This window comes from Hemiscyllium ocellatum, chromosome 4 (assembly GCF_020745735.1).
Source record: "Hemiscyllium ocellatum isolate sHemOce1 chromosome 4, sHemOce1.pat.X.cur, whole genome shotgun sequence".
NCBI lineage: Eukaryota > Metazoa > Chordata > Chondrichthyes > Orectolobiformes > Hemiscylliidae > Hemiscyllium > Hemiscyllium ocellatum.
In genome coordinates, this window is record NC_083404.1 from 48071482 (window position 1) to 48086638 (window position 15157).

Here is a 15157-nt window from a genome sequence, read left to right on the forward strand (position 1 = left end):
TAATGTTGTTTTTCCTCCTGGTTCGCTTGTGGCACTGTCTGAGATTTCTGCAGGATCCAAGGAAACATACAACTCCGTGATAAGTCCACGTCCCACTACAATTTCAGTCTAACTCCTCCTTTTCACCTGTCAGACCTGATTATTGACCCTTTAAAGATTTTGTTTCTCTCCCTCTCTGGGGTTGATCGTGGTATTTGAAGCTGTTGCTAGCTTTATTCTAGCACTTTACTCAACTTCCTTGAATGCAATGCCATACTCCTGGCTTACGAAACACAGGCAAATCGATGCTTTGTGCGCAGAGCACGGGGACTCTCTAAAAAAATAACAGTTTGCATGCACGTCTGTTGGTGTGCGATGGGACTGTGTGGTCGGAAGACATACTGTAAGATCCCTGCATGTGTACCGGAAGTTCCCTGTACGGGCTGCGGGCGTATTATTTCCTGTTTACAGGCGGGAAGAGTGAACCTTTTACTGCACTTTTGCCTTTGAATATTTTTGTGTCTGCACGCTGGGGATTTGTTAAAACAAATTTTCTTTCCCCCTCCTTTTCCCGGCGGTTAGAAGATGGCGGCGTTGGCGGAGGCGGGGGAGCCGGACCGGGACCAGGAGCAAGACCAAGAGCAGAACCGGGATGGATCGGCGGCTGGCGCTGCAACAACACCCGGCAACGCAGCAGCGGCAACCCGGGCCGTGCTGGAAGTGGCAATCCCGGGCTCCCGACCTCTGGAACTGCTGCAGTGGAGTGTGAAGGTGGGATGGCCGGTGCAGATCGGCACGGTGCTGGCTCACTGCCAGCCCGTGGATCAAGAGAGCGACGCCGAACGCGAAAGGCCCCGGTCTCGGCCCCAGGAAAAGCGGGTGAAATCGGACCGGGCCGGGGTGGTCAAGGAGCTGTGCTGGCAACCGGGCCAAGTAGTGCCCAGCGGGTAAGAAACGATGGAACGTTGTCCTGGGGCCGGGGGATACACAGAGTACACGTCACACTAGGATGGAACGTTGAATTACAATGGAATGTTGCCCGGGCATCAGGGGGATACACAACCCACAACACAACGCGTCACAATGGGATGGAACGTTGCCCGGGGATGGGACAACATCGCAAACCCAGCTCCAAGACACTTTAAGCAGTGGCGAATATTAAACCGCTTTTGCAAAACGTGTGCAGATCGCACGAGGGAAATGGGTGTGCGTTTCTCCAGTGGAAGGACGAGGAGAATGATTTGTTTTTAATTTGATTGGGGCGGTGGGAAGAGGGAAATAGTTTCTTTTCAAAGGATGCACGATGATAGACGACTTCCATTTCGTTAAGAAATCTCCCGGGTAAGGGAGAAATTAAATTGACATGACAGGTGATTGCTGCGGTTGGACATTTCCTGGCACTATTGTAGATAAGTTGTGGATGTAGGCTGGGCTTGGTGATCTGTTGAAGAACAAGTTTGTGGGTGATTTTGGTGTTTCTGTTGTTTGGAACCTCAGACGTTTCCTGTCCCGCTTTTGTATTTTTGAATTCTGCCCCTCTTGTGGGATATTGCTGAGTTATTATAGTTGGCAGCTTCATTGACACTCACAAGAATACATGGTTTTACATGTATAGATGGTGGTGAGGTGTGATGGAAAGTAGTTGCTGATCCGATGATCGGATGAAGCAATACTTTAATTCTATAATTTACTACATGAGTTAGTAACTGACCCAAAGAAAAGTTTCATAAGCGTCTGGGTCTTTCCAACTGACTGTCCAGCAAAACTAAAGAATCAAAGGAGGCTATTCGGCCCATTGTGTACTTGTTACATCTGTGCAAAAGCAACTTCTTCACCTCATCTGTTCTTCCTCACCGCCCCCCCCCCCCCCCCCCCCCCCCCGGCCTCCAGACATTCTATATTTATTTTCACTTCAAATTGTCCAGTTCGGTTCAGGGATATGTAGATTAGGTGCATTAGTTGGGGTAAATGTAGAATAGGGTAGTGTGAATAGCTCTGGGTGGTTGACTGTTTGGGGAGTTGGTGTGAACTTGTTGTGCCAAGGGGCCTGTTTCCACACTGTAGGGATTCTATGATTCCACAGCACTCTTGGACTTTGCATTATAGGCTATAACTACTCATTGTGGAATAAAGGTTTTCCTCGTGCCACATTTGGTTCTTTTGGCAGTCACCTTAGATTGTGACCTCTGGTTCTACCCACTTGTCAGTGCATGGAAGTTTTGTCTAGACCCTACATGTTTTTGAACACTTCTCTCAAAGTTAATCAAAACCATATCTTCTCCCAGGAGAACAATCCCAGTGTTTCCAAGCTCTCCACATAAATCCCTCCTTGAGTCATTCTCATGAGTCTTTGCTGCTGCCTCTCCAATGCTGTCACATCCTTCCTAAAGTGTGGTGCACAGATTTGGATACAGTGTACCAGTTGAGACCAAACTAATGTCTTATAAAGGTCTGTGCCATAACTTTGCTGCTTTTGCTCTCTAAATGCAGTGCCTTTTTATAAAATACAGGGTCTTGTAAGTCAAGCTAACTGCTTCATCAAACTGTCCTGCTGCCTTAAGTGGTTTATATACAGATCTCTCTGCTCCTGCACCATCGTCTGAATTGTACCATTAGGTGAGGCTTCTCTTTTCTCTTCCCATAAAAGTTAATCAGTTCATAATTCTCTGCTTTAAATTTTATCTGCCACAAGTCTGCCTCATTCTATCAGTCTATTTCCTGTCCCCTTGAAATTAATCAGTCTACGCCTCATGAGTTTGTTAGTTGTGTCACCTGAAAAAGTTGAAATTGGGTTCCATACACCAAGATATTAAAATAGAGCAGTAAAAGTAGTGGACACATTCCTGGGGATCCTGCCACATACTCTCTTCTGGTCTGGAAAGCAACCATTCACTGCCACCTCTTTCATGTTATTCAGCCGATTCTGTATCCATGACACCATTGTTCCTTTATTGCATGGCATCAGTGTTGATCACCAGATTAATAGTTGGACTTTCTCACTAGTCTTTCGGAACTTCTGTACACCAGTGACACCAACTCACCTCTGTTACTCTCATTAACCCTATCTGGTGCCATGTTTAAAAAACTCACTTACTTAAACACGATCTGGCTGTAATAAATCCATGCTGGCTTTGCTCAGTGAGACCACAGTTATCCGAGTTAATGTTAATGTTTTCCTTGACTATCTTTCTGAAAGCTTTCCCGCTAGGAAAAATGAAATTGACATGACGGGCGATTAGTGCAGTTACACTGACTGACTGCAATGTTGAATGGATTCTTGCATCTTTACGCAAGCTTGTAACTTGTTTAATTCTCCAGTCATTTTGGCACCACGCCAGGATCTAAGGAAGGTTGGAAGGTTATGGCTAGTGACTCAGCAATTTCTACTGTCTCTTTCTTCATTGAAGATGGATGCATCCATCTTCATCAATTTTATCCTATCCAGTATCTTAACAATTCTTTCACTCCAATTTTAGCAGTATCTTCTTCTTTGAAAACAACAGCTATAAAGTACCTCAAACTTGGCCTCGACTTCCATGCATAAGTTCCTGGTTTGGTCCCTCATTTCCTCACCTCTCCTCCTTTTATTATTTAGATGCTTATTGAAGACTTTGGGATTCCTTTTTTATGCCAACTGTCAGTTTCTTTTTACACTCTGTATTTTCCTCTCTCACTTCCTTTTTCAGTTTCCTTCTGAGTTTAATATATTCTTCCTGGCTCTCACTTGTACTTTTGTCCTGAAGTCTGACATTCAGCATCTTTTTTCTGCTTCATCTTAATGAAAATTTTCTCCATCACTCAGTGAACTCTTTATTTGTATACCTTTCCCCCAGTGGGAATGTGTCTCGACTTTACTTGAACCATACTCTCTTTAAAGACAGCCTTGTTCCATTATAGTTTCGAGTTTCAATCTTTTCCCTGGGCAAGGTCTGTTCTCACTCCACGAATATTGATCTTCCCCCAGTTAGTTTTCCAGTTTCACAATTTCTTTTTTAAATTTAACCTAAACCATATAGATATTATGATCACTGATCCTCAAATACCCACCAACTGATTCCGGATTCACCTCATTTCCAGAGTCAGATCCAGCAATGCCTCCCTCCTAGTTGGGCTGATAACTTACTCATCTGCAACATTTTCCTGAACACACTTCAAAAACCTTTCTTATGTTCCTCCTTTTACACTATTGCTGTTCTATTTTCTATGTGAATATTAAATGACCCTCATTTTCACTACTGTATGGTTCTTTCATCTCAGTGTAATTTCCCTGCAGACTTGTTCCTCTGTTTCTCCCAGATTTTTTTTAAATCAACTCATTCAGCGATATTATGACAGATCTGGAGAGCAGGTGGGTCTTGAACCTAGGCTTTTGGCTCAGAGATAAGGAGACTACCACTGCACCACAAGAGCCCTGTCTGTGTTCCGCACTAATTAATGGGATATAGAATAAGCCTGATAACGTATTGACCCTTTATTGTTTCTTAACTCTCACCAAATATTTTCAGTCCTTGCCCACTCCAGGATACCGCTCCTCTCCAGCGTTGTTTACTGATTAAGGAAAATATTAAAGACACCGATTGTTCTTCCTTCATTCTCTATTTTTCCTGAACACTGTGTCTGAAAATATTTGGTACCTGTTTTTGTTCGGTTTGTCATTGGCACAGCATCATTTTCCCATGTTATTAATGTCTGCATCTCACCAATCTTAGTTACCAATTTTGTGAGTTTACATGCACTGTATATGTTTTATGGCATCTCCTCCTTGCTGTCACCCCACCTAATACCTTTCCATTTCTACTATTGTCCTATCTGCCTCTCAATCCTTTTTGCATCTTGCTTCTCCTGTCTAATGTGATAACCTGGTTTCTGTTCCATTTGACAATTTGCTTTAATCACTCCCTAACATCCCTCGCAAACGGCCTCATGAAGGCACTGATCTTTGCTCTGTTTCAGTACAACTCAGCCAGGCTGGAGGAGTCCCACCTTCCCCAAAACCAGTCGAATGGCTCTGTGGTCTAAAGGCCTCCCTCTTGCTCTATCTCTCCAGCAAGACATTCAATCTGCTCTACCCTTTGAACCACAACATCAGCTGAACAATTTCCCCTCTGAGTGTACTGCTGCCACTTTGACCTCAGAGAGGCATCACACTGTGGTTGCAGTCATGGGTTTGTCTGTCTGTTCCCCTAACTATTGAATTTTCTAGTACCATAGCTGGTCCAGTTTGCCTCTTTCCACTGTCATAGAGTCATAGAGATGTACAGCACAGAAACAGACCCTTCGGTCCAACCCGTCCATGCTGACGAGATATCCCAACCCAATCAAGTCCCACCTGCCAGCACCTGGCCCATATCTCTCCAAACCCTTCCTATTCATATACCCATCCAAATACCTTTTAAATGTTGCAATTGTACTAGCCTCCACCACTTCCTCTGGTAGCTCATTCCATACACATACCACCCTCTGCGTAAAAAATTTGCCCCGTAGGTCTCTTTTATACCTTTCCCTTCTCACCCTAGACCTTTGCCCTCTAGTTCTGGACTCCCCACCCCAGAGAAAAGATTTTGTCTATTTATCTTATCCATGCCCCTTGTGATTTTATAAATTTCTATAAGGTCACCCCTCAGCCTCCGACGCTCCAGGGAAAACAGCTCTATCCTATTAAACCTCTCCCTATAGTTCAAATCCTCCAACACTGACAACATCCTTGTAAATCTTTTCTGAGCCCTTTCAAGTTTCACAATATCTTTCTGATAGGAAGGAGACCAGAATTGCACGCAATATTCTAACAGTGGCCTAACCAATGTTCTGTACAGCCGCAACATGACCTCCCAACTCCTGTACTCAGTACTTGGATCAATAAAGGAAAGCATACCAAACGCCGCCTTCACTATCCTATCTACCTGCGCCTCCACTTTCAAAGAGCTATGAACCTGCACTCCAAGGTCTCTTTTTTCAGCAACACTCCCTAGGACCTTACCATTAAGTGAATAAGTCCTGCTAAGATTTGCTTTCCGAAAATGCAGCATCTCACGTTTATCTGAATTAAACTCCATCTGCCACTTCTCAGCCCATTGGCCATCTGGTCCAGATCCTGTTGTAATCTGACATAACCGTCTTTGCTGTCCACTACACCTCCAATTTTGGTGTAATCTGCAAACTTACTAACTATACCTCCTATGTTCACATCCAAACCATTTATATAATGACGAAAAGTAGTGGACCCAGCACCGATCCTTGTGGTGCTCCACTGGTCACAGGCATCCAGTCTGAAAAATGACACTCGACCACCAACCTCTGTCTTCTACCTTTGAGCCAGTTCTGTATCCAAATGGCGAGTTCTCCCTGTATTCCATGAGATAGAACCTTGCTCACCAACCTCCCACGGGGAATCTTGTTGAACGCCTTACTGAAATCCATATAGATCACATCTACTGCTCTGCCCTTATCAATTCTCTTTGTTGCTTCTTCAAAAAACTCAATCAAGTTTGTGAGACATGATTTCCTTCACATAAAGCCATGTTGACTATCCCTAATCAATCCTTGCCTTTCCAAATACATGTACATCCTGTCCCTCAGGATTCCCTCCAACAATTTGCCCACCACCGACGTCAGGCTCACTGGACTCTAGTTCACTGGCTTGTCTTTACCACCCTTCTTAAACAGTGGCACCACGTTAGCCAACCTCCAGTCTTCTGTCACCTCACCTGTGACTATCGATGATACAAGAGGCCCAGCAATCACTTCTCTAGCTTCCCATAGAGTTCTGGGGTACATCTGACCAGGTCCTGGGGATTTGTCCACTTTTATGTGTTTCAAGACATCCAGCACTTCCTCCTATGTAATATGGACATTTTGCAAGATGTCACCATCTATTTCCCTATGTTCTATATTCCTGAATAGTTAAACCTGCCTTGGATCTGGCTCTGGGTGCACTCTCGGAATAATGGTTTAGAACTGAAACTGATCGCAGAGCAAGATGCAGACGGAGAAAGTCCTGCGCTTCCTAGCTCGTCCTTCTTCGCAGTCACCCATTCCCTAACTATCTATTCCCATTTAAGCTGAGGGTGACTAGCACCTCCAATGTGCTTTTCACACACCTCACTGCACGTTGGACACACTACAGTGATGCGAGCTGCATACTCACCCACCCAAAGACAGATCTTGAGATTCACCAGCATTTCCTGCTCAAGTGGTTGCCCAGAACTCAAGAAGCTGCTTTTGCTGCCTCCAGAGAGTGATGCAGAGCCTGCAGTTATGTCATGTCTACTTTTGATTTTACAGCTTTGGTCATGAGAAGCAAAACTTTTCTTTCCCTTACTAATACACTGCTTTCCTTGGACTAATATTGTCACTTGCAGATTTGATGTAAAATGTCGACTGTTGTCAGCAAAGTCCGGAGAGTGAGCTGTCTGTGTCCATCATTTCTTTGGCCATGTTCAGCCAGTGTAAATTGTAGCCCTTTTGAAGAAGGAGTTATGTCATATACTGGCAAGGCATGTTGCCCATTAATGGCTGACTGGGAATCTCTCTCATTTTAACTATTTGCCAGGAGTATATTGGGAGGGTTAGCGGGTTGATTGTCAGATCCTTTCTCTGCGCCATGAGCACTCATTCTGCGGCCAACTTGAACCTGGATCTTTTGGCGCAGAGGCTGCGGCACTACTTGGTGTGCTACAATTCTCCGAGTTCACTTATTGCTACCAAGTCCTAGCTAATATGTCACAATAACAGTCCACTTACAGCACACAAACTTGAAGAAAGCAGCTTGCCACCATATTCTTGAGGGCACCGACGGATGGGCAATAAATGCTGGCCAGCTGGTATTGTTCTATGTGTGAAATAAAGAAAAGCAAGGGCTTTTGGGATAGCTGACTTTCGGGTAATGTTAATATTAGTTTAAGCTATGGATCGTTTGGTAACATGACATGTTTGAGTCAGAAGGTCGTGAAACCCTGAGGACTTGAGCAAAAAAAATCAAAGATAACACTCAAGTACAGTAATGAGGGGGCACTTTCTGGTTGACGGTGCTGTCTTCCAGATAAGATGTTTAAATAAAATCTGTTTGTCCTCACAGGTAGATGTAAAACATCCCATGGCACTATTTTGAAGAAGGTTATTTCTGGTGTCCTGGCCAATGTTTCTCTCTCAATCTGTATCACAAAATAGTAGGTTATCTGGTCATTCTTAGAAGTATTGTGCATTACCTGTTGAATTTCCTACATTATAACAATGGTGCCTTCAAAGTAGGTGTCCTATGATCACAATAAGTGCAAAGTGAATGCAAGTGCTTTTATTTAAATTTTAAACCATTCTTCAACAGTCTACTGGAATATCTTTTGACGTCACATTGGTTACCCAAAAGCCAGCTATCCCAAAATCCCTTGCTTTTCTTCATGTTGAAATTGGTATGCCAGCAAAGTAGTATGAAATGAATTTGTCTAATTCTGCTGCTGTGATTTGGGGCAGGTTCATGCTTTAGTAACATGCACTTCTATCAATGCCATGTTGAAGTCATTGTCTGATGTTATTAAGAAAGGAAAATCCCGACAAAAAAAAATTCTGTGCTCTGTTATAGGGGCTGCAAGTGTTTCTTAAAGATTTGTGAATCTGTTGCTTTGAGGTTTTGTAGGGTTGACTATAACTTGAAGATCTCCAATGCAGTTACGATGAGTTGAATGTTGTGCTGTTTCCTTACAGCAGTGTCAGCATCACAAATCTTCCGAGCTGCTTTCTCTGCTTTTGATTTGTGTGTTTCAAAGGGCAGTAAAATATACTCACTGCTGTCATTTAGTGGAATGTAAGAGTCAATTTACAAAGCTTGATTCCAGCAAAGGGAAAAGTTACAACCAGCTAATCCCCTGTCAGTCTTCAAACTAGGAGTCTTGTATGCCTACCTGAACAGACGGTCAGAACTTTGGTTTAACATATGATGTGAAAGATGGCAAGTCTACATGCACTACTCCATCAGTGCAGCTTCTGTATTGTCCTTGATCCACTCTCCTATTCCTCTTCCCTTAAATTATTCTACTCTTTTTTTTTAAAAAATTATTTGCATTTTTTTTATCTTGAATTATATTATGGTTTGCTTTCCAGGCTTTCCCATCACCTTGTCCCCATGATGAAGTGGCTGCCTGGTAATTCACCCAGTCCTTATTTTTTTCCGTGACCAACTAAACGATAGTGACGTTCATCACAAAGTATTACCGTCTCTCTCTGTATCAGGTACAGCTACATGATTAGGATTGAATCTGTCTTTCAGATTAGATGTTAAACTGAGGTCCTGGTTCATATTTATCTCTCAGTCAGCATCACGAGAAAGCAGATTGGCTACTCATTTTCATATTGTGGCTTGTAGATATTGCTGGGTGCGAATTAGAATTTTTGTAGAATCCCTGCAATGTGGGAACAGGCCACTCAACTCATCGAGTCCACATTGACCCTCTGAAGAGCCTGCCATAAGACCCCCCCCACTGTCCCAGTCCTATCCCTGTAACCCTGCATTTCCCATGGCTACTCCACCTTACTTACATGTCCCTGGACACATTGGGGCAATTTAGCATGGCCAATCCACCTAATCTTTGGACTGTAGGAGGAAACCGTAACACCCTTTTTTTTTCAAACAAACATCCCAACAGACTGTAACTTACCTTCATGAGATTTTTACGAGATCATGGGACAGTTGGGTATTGCTTTAAACTCAGCGTATTTATATCTACGTTACAACTTGTCTCTTGGGTGAGAAGCTGATGTCTGCCATCAATATCGGCAGTGCTCCTGCCGACATGATCTATGGGAGCCTCCTGGGAGTCAAGTCCTCAATTGGCATTGGACACTATGCCTATGGGAAAGGTGGGATTGGGCATTTAAGTGCTGCATGTCCCTCAATGGGCAGGGATTCCTGCCCATTGTGCTGTTTATTTCTGGCAGTGCCATCTGGAGCAGTGACTGCTGTTGCTTATTCCCTCAAGCCAGATATCGTTGTCAGAACTGGAGTGAGAAAGGTAAGCAAGAACAGAACAGGGTCATGGAGATAAAGGATGATGTTGGGTATTGGGAGATAATTAGAGGACAAGATGGATTGACTGTCCAAGGGCTTCCCCTCTTCCTGGAGCTGGTGCCCTTGGCTTTAAACGAACCCTACATCCTTCTTCCCCAACCATTAGGCAGCAAATTCACCAGGGTTTCTTGGATGGCCTCCTGCCAGGAGTGAGTCCCCTCTCTGCCACTGAGGGTTGATTGCCAACGTCACTGGGATGTGGCCCTTAAGTGGGCATTACTTGCAAAGTTAAAAGGTCTCAATTGGCATTTCCGCAGGAAGGCTGCCTGCAAGCTGATTACGGGTCTCCATCTGCCTCTAAACTCCCTCAGGGCAGGCCATTAAACACTACCAAATCAATCATTCAGTTCCCTCTCAGAAGTTGTTATTGAATCTGCTTCTGTCATCTATTCACAGAGCGATATGCCAATCCTGCTGGCTCGTTGCGTGACTTATAATTTTCTTATCTTGTTGCTGGTCGCTTTGCTAATTTTCTTAACTCTGTGCTCTCTGGTTAGCTACTAACCTGGCAACAGTTTCTTCATATTTCCTTATCAAAACCCAAAGCAATTAATACTTAGAGCTTTTTTGTAAGCTAAAGTGAAACACTGCCTTCAATCAAGGAAGCCAAAGAGAGAGTTGGCATGAACAGGTTAAAAGAGGAAAGCCCACCTGGCCTTCAAGACTTAGTACTGTCCTGGGCTCGGCATTGAAGAGCAAAGGAACAGGAGCAAGCTACTCAGCCACTTGAGCCAATTTTTGTTTTGTTCACTCAACTTGTGATCGAGCTATAAATCTTAAAACTTGCACCTGTGATGCTCAGCACTCAAAACTTGGGCTGTTTGGTTCTTGCAGTGTTTCAGAATGCCAAGGCACCGGATCCATGTTGGCACCCATGCTGCTGTCTTTTGAGATGAATGGTTGCTCTGTCTTAAGATTCTTCTGTTTGGAGCCATTCAAAACCCAAAGCCCGACCATTCTTGTGCATATCATCCTGAAGCACGTTGTGCGTACAGTCTGGTGAATTTGCCATACCGGCAATCTATTATTCTGGCAGTGGCTGTAGCTGCTGCAGAGTAAATCAGGCAGAACAACCTTGCTTATTGTAACAAAAGAAATATGAATAAGAGAAAATCAACATCTGCCAATGTATTGGAACTGAGAAGATAGCAATGAAAATTCACAACAATTCTGTCAATCTGTGCAGAGACAGAAGAGAAAAGGTGTGAGTTGCCCACTGGACTTTGCCAGCTGCTTATCAATAGTCTCAACAAATTTCACGCACGTTAGTTGCACTGTTCCCAAGCATTCAGAATCAATCCAGACAGGTTTTATAACCACTGTGGCCTTGCCTTACCTGCAGTATGTTTCTACAGTGTCCTGTCCATGATCGGATATTCTTCTGACTTCTTTCCCTTTGTTCAAGCCCTGGTTGTGACAGACACAATTGTTAGATTGCAAGTCATAGCTCCTTCAGATTTGACAGATATCCCCGTAATCCCTGGCTACAGTGAGTGTCGGGTGGAGGTGACTCTCATTGCCCACTCTGTTTTTGGACAGACAGACAGGAAAATGCTTTGGAGTGTTGGCCAAATAGGAGGAGACGGTAGAAGGACAGATGAAACAGTCTGAAAATGAGACTGTTGCTGTGTGGTGCAGCAGTTTCCTGCTGAAGCTGGCATTATCTGGATGTTAATTGATTATTTATTCACTGAGGCTATTTAGGCTTTCATAACAATGAGGAGAGAATGAGAGGTCAGGGAGCCTTTCAGTTGCTCATTGTGACTAGCTTCCAGTCCATGGCTCCCTCATGTTCATTGGCTGCCTACTTGTTGGTGAGCAATTTTCTGACCATCCACCGCTCTGTTTGCTGTGCTTTGGGGAAAGGTCAAGTGTAAGTGAATCATACACTTCCAATTCTGCCTCCCTGCCAGAAATCGTAAAATTCAGACTGGATTTATTGTGTGTGGCTAAAATGCATACTTCAGAAGCATAATGATGTATAGAGAATGTAATGGGTTGAATGTATGATTGCCAATACATTGAATTCCTGGTTTCAACTTTGCCTTCAACGTTCAGGGATGTCCTCCAAGCAGACAAATAAGACAAATTAATGTAGGGGGTAAGATCAAGAATTTGTGGATAATGCAAAACTTGCAAGGGTGATAAATAGTGGGGAGGATAGTTATAAACTGCAGGAAGATGTCAAAAGAATGACTGGCTGGGAGAGCAAGAACAAATGGCATTCAACAAGAGAAAAGTGTGAGGTTATGCTGTTAGGGAGGGCTAACAAGGCAAATTATTACCTTATGAATAGTAGGACCCTGGAAAGTTTCTGGAGGTCAGAGGGCCTGAGTGTGCCTATCCACAGATCCCTGAAGATAGCAGGTTCAAGAGGTGACATTGTCAGTGCATCTTCGATAAAGTATTGACGGTCTCTCCTGCCTGGTACTTATGCATCTCTGTTTTTGGTACTTCCGGTTCTGTATCTGATTGGTTTGTATATAGGGACCAGTTCAATGTATTTATTAATTGGTGTGCCAGGCTTCAGGGAATTCTCTCACGTATCTCGGTTTTGCTTGTGCTATAATGGTTACATTATCCCAATTGAATTTGTGTCCTTTGTTGTCTGTATGGTTGGAAATGAGAGAGTGCTGGTAATGTTTGGCATTGGCAAGTTGATACTCGTGTACTCGTTAGGTCAGTTTTCTTCCTGTTTGTCGTATAAGGTGTTTTGCACAGTCCTTGCAGGATATCTTGTAGGTAATGTTTGTCCTGTTGGATGTGGGTATTGGGACCTATCTGCTTCTTTCTCCACAGATGCAGTCAGACTGCTGATTTTCTCTAGTATTCTCTGTCTTTGTTTAAGACTTCCAGCATCCATGGTACTTTGTATGAAGTTTATTGTAGTTAGATGTTTGATTAGTGCTGGCATGATAGGTTGAACGACCTCTTTCTGCATTGTAAATATATATGAGTGCAAAAGACTTTTAAACTTATCTTGTGAAGTTTCTGCTTGCTGGTTTCGGAACTGTGTTGATGTGACTCCCATGCTTGCTGACCTACACTAACTCCTGGTTGTGCAACACTCTGATTTTAATATTCTTCACATGCATTTAAATTCCTTCAAGGCCTTGCTCCTCCCTATCTCTGTCATTTCCCCAGCCTCACATCACTGAGGTATCTGCACTCCTCCAACTCCCAGTCTCTTGAATAATCAGTATTTTAATGACTTCACTATTTGCAGCCAGGCCTTCAGCTGCTCGGACCCTAAGCGCTGGAATTCCCTCCCTACACCTCCCCACTTCCTTTTAAGACACTCTTTAAAATCTCCCTTATGTCCAAGCTTTTAGCCGTCTGACCTAATGGCCTCCTTATATGGCTTGACATTCAGTTTTACTTTATAATGTCCTTATGAGGCTCCTTGGTATGGTCTGTTCCTGAAAGATGCTACATAAATACAGATTGTTGTGTTTGATCCAGTGAGCTGGTTATCTCTCATGTTGCATTGAGTGGGGGAACCTATTAGGAATGCATTAGGATGTGTTCCAATCAAGCACTAAGCCTCACTGATTTTTTTTCAGATATATTTTTGAATCTTTCTGCCTCTCTCCATTTCAGTTAGGAATAGGTAGGATAGTATAAATGAGCATTGCTGATGTCAATATTTTTAATTAACATGTTCTCACATGCTATGATGTGCCTCTAGACCAGGTGAGACTTGAACGTGGGCCTTCTGGCTCAGAGGTGGGGGTATTACCACCATCGTTGCTGGTGTATGATTGCTTAATAGACACTTGGCAGCAGATCCCATTTAGCCTTGATTATGAGAGCTGATTGAATGCTCCAAACAAGGCTAGGCAAGTTTTAATGATGTACTACTTGTAAGATTGAACACTGACTGAGGTTGACATTATGGCAGCAAGTATGAATTTGCTCACTAGTAGATGAGCTGTTATATTTTATGATATAGCTGTTGCTGGGATTCCCAATTCCTACTGAACTTCAAACATTGAACTTCATCTTAATTGATCATTATGGAGCTAAATAATTTTGTTGGGCCGTCAGGATCTGTGATGGTGTGATTTGGTTTTAATGGTGGGAATGTGATACCTCACCTGTTCTGAAACCTTCTTTGCTGTTTGAAATTGTCCCAACATACATCAGCTTAGGAGAGTGAACTTCAGAACTTGGGGTTCCACTGTGCTGGCTGATGTACTGTCAAAGTCAGACCATTTCAATGCTGGAGTCACGTCTTAAATGTTTTGACTGTGTACGTGAAGCAATTGGGTTAAAGGTGTTAAAACTGCCTTGTAGGCCACAGATAGATAGTTTGTGAAATCTTGGCTCCCCTATGCCCAGGCCAAGAACTAAGTTTCATTTAGTTTTACACTAATTGTAGTGCCATGCTGTTTGAACTTTGGATGTACAAAGGTTTGAAAAGGTTGTTTGAGGCTCCATTCAATTACCAAAATTTGATTGAAAATACAACTTCAGATGTGGGGAAGTGATTTGTTCAAATATTTGCTCAAAGGGAGGGGCTTTCAGGGAGGAGGAAAGAGGTCGCGAGGAGGAGCGACTTAGGAGCATGGGTTCAGGATACTGGAAGGCATGAATGCTGATGATGGAATGATTAAAAATTGGTATTGGGCAGGAAGCCAAATTTGAAGGAGGGCGGATTTTTTTGGAGGATCATGGGGAGTGGACAAGATTGCGGAGTTGAGGAAGGCCAGACCATGGATGGATTTGAAAACAGAAATTGGGAGTCATCTGGACACAGTTGTTGGTTTTATTTCCGGATGTGCTTAGCTGTAAGGCCAAAATAGGTTTTGTTTTGGGTTGGATAGCAAGAGGGAGTTCTTTGGCCAAGGAATAGTGTAATGAGGCCATCACCCATCCCAGTTTTGCAATGAATCTTGGATTTGATTGAGCTTTAAAAGTGAAAGGATTGCCTGTGTGCTGGGGACTTAGAGTGATGAGAAATGAGCAAAATTTAAGATCTCAATGTCAACACATTTCATACAACTTTCACATTTTATGGCAGTGTAATTTAGCGGCTCACTGTCCCAATGCATGTTGCAGGTTTTCAATTGTTAGCAGTGTGATCACGAAATAAATTCCTGATGTACAGTATAAGTATCC

The 15157-nt window shown here is 43.3% G+C and overlaps 1 protein-coding gene across 1 annotated transcript in view; it reads left to right on the top strand.

Moving 5' to 3' along the window:
- The first annotated feature begins 363 nt into the window (after nucleotides 1-363).
- The window catches only part of ctdp1 (CTD (carboxy-terminal domain, RNA polymerase II, polypeptide A) phosphatase, subunit 1), a 285579-nt gene continuing 270785 nt past the window's right edge, over nucleotides 364-15157 (top strand). Inside the window, exons 1-2 of the mRNA XM_060823127.1 lie at nucleotides 364-382; nucleotides 562-926. Of these exons, the coding sequence (XP_060679110.1) occupies nucleotides 565-926 (362 nt within the window). The 5' untranslated portion in view covers nucleotides 364-382; nucleotides 562-564. The remainder of the gene's footprint in view (nucleotides 383-561; nucleotides 927-15157) is intronic.